The sequence below is a fragment of the Aureococcus anophagefferens genome (genome assembly GCF_000186865.1).
Source record: "Aureococcus anophagefferens unplaced genomic scaffold AURANscaffold_14, whole genome shotgun sequence".
NCBI lineage: Eukaryota > Pelagophyceae > Pelagomonadales > Pelagomonadaceae > Aureococcus > Aureococcus anophagefferens.
This window is the reverse complement of record NW_008705574.1, coordinates 448,538-457,243: the sequence shown is the minus strand read 5'-3', so window position 1 is coordinate 457,243 and position 8,706 is coordinate 448,538. Positions and strand designations below refer to the sequence as shown.

Here is an 8,706-nt window from a genome sequence, read left to right as displayed (position 1 = left end):
TCGCAGCGCTTCTTGCTCGCCTTCTTCTCTCGAAACCACCCGCAGTCCTTGCCCGACTTGCCCTTGTAGAGCCACGACGACGAGCTCGCGCACGCGCCGGAGTCTTCCGTCGTCTCGTCCTCCTTCTCGGTGTCGTCTTCCTTCTCGGTCTCGTCCTCCTGTTCGGTCTCGTCTTCCTTTTCGGTATCGTCCTCCTTTTCGTCGACGTCCTCTTCGTCCTCATCTTTCGCGTCGCCGTCGCCCCGGCCTTTGCCCTCGTCCTCGTCCTTCGCGTCGTCGTCCTTTTTCCTCCCGCCGTCGCCGCGGCCCTCGCCCTCGTCCTCGTCCTTCGCGTCGTCGTCCTTGCGCCCGTCGCCGCGGCCCTTGCCGTCGGTCTCGTTCTTGCCCGGCCAGACCTTGTCCGTTTCGTTCTTGCGCGGCCAGTCCTTGTCTTTCCAGTCGCCGTCCGTCTTGTTCGTCCACTCGGGCCAATCCTTCCAGTCGCCGTCCGTCTTGTTCTTCCATTCCGGCCAGTCCTTGTCCTTGCCGTCGGTCTCGTTCTTGCTCGGCCAGTCCTTGTCCTTGCCGTCGCCCTTGCCCTTGCCGCCGCCCTTGCCGCCGTCGGGCTTCAGCCCGCGCTCGTGCCGCGCGGGCGAGGCCGCGGCGGAGGCGAGGAGGAGGATGCATGCGAGGAGCTTGGTCATCTTCGTTTGTTGCTGCGTGCTTTTGTTGGTGTGCTATTGCTTGGGATTGGGCTGAGCCCCATGGTCATCGGGGGCTGCCAGGATGCCTCTCTATGCCTCGCCTTCCCGGCAATCATCCCGCGGGCTGCGTCGTGCCGTTTGCTGCGTCACTTCAATGAATTTGAAATTGCCGAACACGAAGGGTGATGATGGACGCGCTATCAGCGTGAAGCATTTCAGAGCATCCGCAGCTGCAGAGGTTCGAACCGACCGAGCCACGATGAGCGCCCACACCTTGGTGACGACCGACGACGCCCACACCCTCGAGACGGACTTCGAGGTCCCCGCGCCGCGCATCATCATGCTCACGGGCAGGCCGGGCGTCGGCAAGACGACGATCGTGCGCGCGGCGCTCGACGCGTGGACCGCAAACGGCCGCGCGGCCGCGGGCTTCCACACGCGCGAGGAGCTCAGGGACGACGGCCGGCGCGCGGGCTTCGAGATCGTCGCCGCGGACGGCCGCACCGCGTCGCTCGCGCGGCGCGAGGCGCGGGGCGGCAAGAAGAGCCACGTCGGGCGCGTCGGCCAGTTCAAGGTGAACACGGACGCCGTCCGCGACGTCGCCATGGATGCCCTGAAAAGCGCCGGCGGCGACCGGCTGCTCGTCCTGGACGAGATCGGGCGCATGGAGCTGCTCTGCGAGGGCTTCGACGCCGCGGCGCGAGATGCGCTCGACGCGTCGCGCGTCGGCGTCGCCACCGTGCCGTCGCGGGCCACGGAGCCCTTCGTCGCCGCCGTCAAGGCGCGCGCGGACGTCCTGCTTTTGGAGGTCACGCGAGAAAACCGCGACGCGCTGCTCGTCGCCGTCCGCGACGCGCTCGCCCGGAACGTCGTCGACGCGGCCGCGCTCCGCGCGGCCGCGGACGCGCCGCCGCGCGAGCCGGCGACCGCCGCGGGGCCGCTCGGCGACCCGGCGACGGCGACGCGCCTGCTCCTCGGCGAGACGGCGTCGCCCGACGGCCCGGAGCCCTACGGCGAGCGGTCGTTCTGGGCCGTCTTGTCGCAGGTCTGGGACCTGCCGGAATCGCACGCGGACCGCGTCGCGGTCCTCCGGCGCGAGCGGCTCGTCGTCTGGGACGTGCACGCGACGCTCCACGGCGCCAAGCCCCCGGTGCCCAACGACCTCGGCGCCTTCTTGGCGCGCCACCCGTCCATCGGGCTCGTGCTGCTCAACGGCGGCGCCGCGCGCGCGTTCAGCCGGCTGCGCGTCGAGACGGACGCCAGCGTCGTCGCGCTGCCCAGTTCGAGCCCCCGCGACGCCGGCGCGCGGGCGCGGGCCGTCGCGGCGTGGCGGGACGCGCTCGAGGGGGCGTAAGGGGGTCTCGCTGGACGCATGCCGAGGCTGGGCGCGCCGACGACGTCGTTCGGCGACCTCAACGCGTGCGTCAACGCCGATCACTGAAGTTTTCAAGTCACCTGAGCACAGGCGTCGAGGGCATGGCCTCTGACCTTTGAAAAAGCCCAGCGCGTGCGACCCCCAGTGGCAGCAGCGCTCCCGAGTCGCCGCCGCGTCGACGTCGACGACGCTCGCCGCGTCGACGTCGCGGTGAAAGCCCAGCGCGTCGCGGCCGCAGAGCGGACCTCGCTGGCACCACACCATGTACCAGCCCGCGGACGCCGGCTTCGCGTCCTACTTCCTGTCGATGCTGTCGGACGCGGATCGCAACGACGCCTACGAGCGCGCCATCGAGGCCTGCATCGGCGACTTCGAGGCGGCCGAGGGCCGCGCGCCGCGCGTCCTCGACCTCGGCTGCGGCACGGGCCTGCTGACGGCGTACTGCCTCAAGCACGGCGCGGCGTCCGTCGTGGCCGTCGACACGAACCAGACCATGGTCAACCTCTGCCGGCGCGCGCTCGGCAAGGAGAAGCGCGCGACGATCTTCCCGGGCACCGTCGACGACTACGCGGATTCATTGGACGAGGAGCCAATGTTCGACGTCGTCGTCACGGAGACGCTGGGCACGCTGCACACGTCGGAGAACATGCCCGAGTACCTCGCGGCGGCGGCGCGGTACCTGGAAGTGTTTGACAATGACCGGGTCTACGTCGTGCCGAAAGCCGCGCGGACGCTCTGCCGCGCGGCCGTCGCGCGGCCGCGCGGCGAGAGCGCCGTCGACGACTACCGCATGAAGCTGCTCTACCACATGACGTCGGCGCCCGCGTGGACCCCGACGAACGAGCTCGGCCTGCTGCTCTTCGACTCGGGGCCCGGCGCGTCCATCGTCGTCGACGGCGGCTCGGCCGTCGAGCTCCGCCGCGACGACTTCGCGACCCTGGACGGCGACGGCCGCTTCCCGGAGAAGGCCTGCTGCCGCGTCGCGACGCCGCTGGACTGGCCCGACGTGGGCGACGACGAACCCGCGGTCTGTTTGGCGGTCCTGGAGTTCGAGTGCGAGCTCTGGGGTGATGTTGTTTTATCAAATACGATGCGATCGCTCGGCGCGTGCCTCGCGGCGCGCGGGCCGGCCGTGGCCTGCGGCAAGTACGACGCCTGGGGCTTCATGGTCGCCGGCTGCGACCGGGGCGCGTCGGCGTCGCTCAAGGCCTACAGCCGGAACGGCGTGCCCAGGGTGGCGCTGGGCCGGCTGGAGGTGAGGGGCGAGATCAACGACGTGAGCCCGCGGCACGCGCAGGAGATGCGCGCGCTCGCGGGGAGTCTGGGGGACCTCGGCGGCGACCTCGCGGGCAAGCGCGTCCTCTGCGACCAGTGCGCGGGCCGGGCGTTGTTGTTGAACGACGGCGACTCTGTTGTCGAAGCCGTCGCGCTCTACGAACCGGACGCGGCGTTGCGGGCCATCGCGGAGGAGGCGGACCCGGACTTGTTCACCTTCTCCACGTCGCGGAACCTCGCGGGCGCGCTCGACGACGCGGGCGGCCCGCTGGATGTTGTTGTCGTTGCGGACTTTTTGCTCGCGAGCGAACTGCTCTACGGCGCGGCGCCGTCGCCCGCGCGGCGGTCGCCGGCGGCGCTGCGGGCCGGCGCGCCCGTGCTGCCGCGCCTCGAGCTCGCGACGGAGCTGCGGGTCTATGATTTCGCGGCGCTCGCGGCGCGGTGGACGTCGCGGCCGCGGTGCGTCGTCGTCGGTTTAGAAGCGATCGTGCCGAACACGCGGCGCGCGCGGAAGGCGCGGCCGTTGTTAAAAACGGACGCGACGGCCGGCGGCGCGCACTGGTCCCTGGACCTGCTCGAGCAGGCGGCCGACGCGCGCGCGCCGTCCGCGCGGACGCTGCTGGTCGTGCGGCCGACGCGGAACGTCGCGGGCCGGTCGCTCGAGGCGCGCCACGCGGACTGCCAGACCCTCGGGTCCCACGTGCTCGACGTCACGGACCTCGACGACGCGTCGCGCCACCGCGGCAACTGGACCCTGTCCGTCGCGGGCCGGGAGCCCCCGCGGCTCGCCGCCGCGCCGCGCGCCGAGCTCGTCCGCGTGCCGTCGCGGAGCTCGCCGGACCTGTGGTACCGGCGCGGACGCGCCCCGCGCGCCGCGGCCGGCGGCGGCGCCGCGGCCGGCGGCGAAGCGCGCCGCGCCCGCGCCGCGCGCCGCGCCGCCGCGGACGAAGCCCCGCGTCGCCGCCGAGCCCGCGCCCGCGCCGGCGCCGGCGAAGAAGAAGAAGCGGCGCGCGCCGTCGCCGCCGCGGCCGGGCGCGGGCCGCCGGTCGGGCCGGAAGCGGACGGCGCCGAAGCGGCCGGGCGACTCGTCGTCCTCGGAGGACGACGACGACGACGAGGAGGAGACGGCGTCGTCGACGGCCGCGAGCCTCGGGCCGCCGTCCGCGCGCGACGACCCGCGGTACGCCTACGCCGACGGCGTCCCCTCCGTCGGCCGCTTCGTCCGCGACGTCTACGCCAACGCGGGCGCGCGCGAGGGCATGGTCGTCGAGGTCAACCGCGGCGGCTGGCGCGTCGTGCTCTCGTCCGACGGCGAGCGGTGGACGAAGCGGAGCTCGGCGCTCGGCGCCGTCCCGGACCGCGGGCCGCCGGCGGCGCTCGTGGACCGCTGCGCGGCCCTGGGCGTCGCCTACAAGGCGACGGAGGACGAGGACGAGGCGCCGGAGGGCGAGGACGAGGCGCCGCCGGCCGCCGCGCCGCCGCCGGTCCTCGAGCCGGCGGCGCCGGGCGTCCTGCTCACCAAGCCCTTCGTGATCCCCGGCGAGCCGGCGGCCGTCGCCGCGGCGCCGACGCGGTCGCCGCGCTTCGCGGGGTCCCCGCGGTCGCCGCCCCCCGCCAGGCCGCCCAAACGGCCGTCGACGCCGTTCTTCGTCGAGGCGAGCCCGCGAGCGCCGACGCCGGCCGCGCCGCCGATGCCCGCGGTCGAGGCCGAGGCAGCGCCGCCCGCGACCTTCGCGATGCCGCCGCCGCCCGCGCCCGCGGTCGAGGCCGCGCCGCCGCCGCCGCCCGCGATCTTCATGATGCCGCCGCCCGCGCCCGCAGTCGAGGCCGCGCCGCCGCCGGCCGACTCGGCGCCGCAAATACCGATGGTTGGCGTCGAGGTCGCGCCGCCGGCGCCCGCGGCCGACGCGCCGCCGGCGCCCGCGCCCGACGTCGACGCCGCGCCGCCGGCGCCCGCGGCCGACGCGCCGCCGGCGCCCGCGGCCGAGGTCGACGCCGCGCCGCCGGCGCCCGCGGCCGACGCGCCGCCGGCGCCCGCGGCCGAGGTCGAGGTCGTCGAGATGACCGACGGCGCGGAGCAGGCCGACGAGCGGCCCGCGGCCTATCGCGCCATCTGGCCCGCGGCCGACGGCGCCGACGGGCCCAGACGCCCACCGCCGGCGCCGCTCGACTCGTTGCAGCGCCTCGGACGGTCCCCGACCGCGGCCGCGCCGGCGCCGTTCGGCGTGCTCCGCGAACGCGGCGGCGGCCCGCCCGGCGCGGAGCACGCCGACGGCCCGGAGCCCGGCGCCGAGCCCAGCGTCGAGCCCGCGGCCCCGCCGCCGGCGCCCGCCGACGGCTCCGCGGCGCGCGACGCCGTCGCCGCCGTCGCGGCGCGCTACGCGCCGCCGGAGGCGTCGCGCGGCGCCGCGGAGTTCGCCGACGCGCCGCTGCGGCGCGGCAAGTGGACGGAGGCCGAGGAGACCTACACGGAGCTGCTCATCCAGCACTTCCTCGCGGGCGTCGTGCCCGTGTGCGCCGAGGGCACGTCGCTCCGCGCGTTCCTGGCCGCGCGGCTCCACTGCCTGCCCATGCGCGTCACGAAGAAGTTCGCCGTCGCGGCCTCGGAGAACGTGCGGGGCGCGGCGCTGGGCAAGCACCTCTTCCGCCGCGCGGGCTACCTCGACGAGCGCGAGCTCGGAGAGCTCCGGCGGCTCGAGGCCTCGTTCGCGAGCGCCGAGGACCCGACCTTCCGCCAGCCGGGGCTCCGCGCGCCGGAGGGCGCCCGGGCGGCGCCGGCCGCCGCGCCCGACGCGCTCGCGCTCCTCGCGGCCGCCGGCGCCTCGAAGCGGCCGCGGCCGGAGGACGCCGCGGACGACGCGGACGGCCCGCCGCGGCCGAGCGCGTGGGCGCTCAAGCGCCTCGACGCATCTTCCGAGGACGGCGCCCGCGCGGCGCCGGAGGCGGAGGGTCTCCCGCCGCCGAACCCGCGCGAGCGGGCCGCGCGCGAGGCGCCGCGCTCCGCGGCGCCGGCCGCGCGCGCGCCGTCGCCGGCCGCGGGCGCGTTCCTCGTGCCGCTCCGCGTCGGGCGCGCCATGACGCCGGGCACGGTCGTCGAGATGTCGCTCGGCGGCGCCAAGTACCGCGCCGTCGTCCCCGCGGGCGCCGTCGAGGGCCAGACCGTCACGCTCCCCTCGTCGGCGCTCGCGCGCGTCCCGGACCCGGCGGCGACGCCCGCCGCCGCGCCGCCGGCCCTGCCGGCGCCGGGCTCGCCGCGGGTCGTCTTCCGCGGCTCGCCCTGGTAATGAAGGTCAAAATGTGCGCCTTGAGCCGATTCTTGAGCCTTTCTTGCATCGCCGTTGAAGAGTGTGAATTCTTGGTGCCAGTGCACAACTTGGGAAGCATGGCATGGCTTCTTGGGCAGTTTGCCGCGCGCGCGCGCGGCTTCGCGTCGACGTCCATGTCCACTCGCGCTCTGAGCCGGCCGCTGGCGACGACGTCCACGGCCCGCCCGAAGTCATCAACCCTGAGCCGGCCGCAGGCGCGCGTGCTCGCGCTCGCAACGCTCAACAAGGAGTACGAAGCCCTCGAGCGGCTCACGGAGGAGCGCGTGCGCGCCCTGCGCCGCGCCCTCGACGAGGCGTCGAAGCCGCTCTTCGAGCGGCGGCGGCAGATCGTCGCGGGCGAGGGCGCCGAGCCGACGGACGCCGAGGTCGCCGGCGCGGGCGACGACGACCGCGAGGCGGCCGCCGACTTCGACTACGACGACGACGTCGGCGGCGTCGAGTTCTTCTGGCTCTCGGTCCTGCGCCAGTTGCGCGTCGGGGACGAGCTCGTCGTGAGCGCCGCCGACGAGGTGCCGCTCCAGTACGTCGAGGACGTGCGCTTTTCGACGGAGGGCGCCCCGGGCGACGCGAACGAGACGGTCGTCGTGTCGCTGGACTTCCACCCGGCGGCGCGCGGCGCCGTGCTCGCGGCCGACGCGCCGCTGACCGTGTCCTGCGCCTACGCGCGCGACGCCGCGTCGGGCCGCTACCTCCGGTCCGCGGGCGCGGCCGTCGGCTGGCTCGCGCCGGACTGCGACCCCCGCGCGCGGACGACGTGGCACCCCGACGGGTCGTCGACGCGCGCGGCGCGCGCGAGCTTCTTCCGCGTCTTCTGCCGCTGCGACGACTTCGAGAACCCCTTCGCCGCCGACGAGGACGACCTCGACACCGCGGGCGACGGCAACGTGCTCATCGACGACGCGGACGAGCCGTTCCAACCGTGGCGCCAGCCGGACCTGACGGCCGAGGTGCTCGACGAGCTCGAGGACGCCGTCAAGCGCGCGGGCGACCTCTTCCTCCACCCGCGCGACGAGGACGAGGACTACTGGGAGGAGGCGGACTGGGGCGACCGGTAACGACCCTTAGCCGACGGAGCTGGGGCGCGACGGCGGCGCGGGGCGCTGCGAGATGGGCGGCGGCGGCCGCGGCGGCGCGGGCGGCGGCGGCGGCCGCGCGGCCTCGGGCGAACTCTTCGGCGACGGCGGCGCGGCCGGCGGCGACGGCGGCGGCGGCCGGCCGCCCGCCTTGCCCGGCGCGACGAGGATGAGGCGCTCCGTGATGGCGATGGCCGGCTGGAGGTCCAGCATGGCCGTCGGCGCCTCCGGGTCGAGGAGCATGACGTTCGGCGCGAAGCAGATCGCGAGGTTCTCCGCGGTCATCATGTTGACGTCCGCGCGGCGCTGGACGTCGTGGAGGAAGTGGAGCAGCTCGAGGAAGATGGTCAGCGCGAGGTCCGGGCCGCCGAGCGCGGCGGCCGCGGCGGCCGCGAAGGCGCCGTCGTCCGCGTGATCGTGTGACAGGCCGCGGAGCGTTCGGTTCAGGTCCTCGGCCACCAACGGCCCGTCGCGCTCGCGGAACCACATCTTCGTCAGCGTCGCCGCGTCGTCGAGGTCCAGCGCATCGGCGACGGCCCGCGGGTCGCCGCCGGCGTCGAAGTCGCGCTTCGCGGCGTCGACGGATTCCGAGTTGCCCGGAATGCGGAAGACGCCCTCGCGGTCCAGGCCGCCGTTCCGCAGCCGCTCGAGGAGAGCGCGCAGCGCCGCGGCGGGCGCGGGCCCCAGCGGCGCGCCGAAGACCTCGCCCGCCTTCTTCGAGGGCGAGGAAGTCGCCTCCCTGTCCGGCGCGGAAAAGCTGGGGAGCCGCGGCGGACTCTCCAAAAGCGCGGAGAGCTTCTTGAAGTCGTCGCCGGGCGGCGCCGACGGCCGCAGGCCGCCCTTGAGCTCCCCGGCCTTGAGCTTCGCGTGGTCCCGCGCCAGCCCCGCCTCCTGCCGCGCGGCCCAGCCGCGGAGCGCGTCGGCGCGCGCGTCGGGAAGACGAACGACGCCGCGCCGACGCCCCGAGCGCGCGC

At 75.2% G+C, this 8,706-nt stretch overlaps 1 protein-coding gene across 1 annotated transcript; it reads left to right on the top strand.

The window, feature by feature from the left end:
• Nucleotides 1–942: 942 nt before the first annotated feature.
• AURANDRAFT_28872 (hypothetical protein) lies at nt 943–1,518 on the top strand (the record flags this gene model as incomplete). The annotated part of the gene is made up of 1 exon (XM_009040337.1): nt 943–1,518. A coding segment is annotated over one exon (576 nt), but the record flags the coding sequence as incomplete, so codon positions are not given.
• Nucleotides 1,519–8,706: the final 7,188 nt, after the last annotated feature.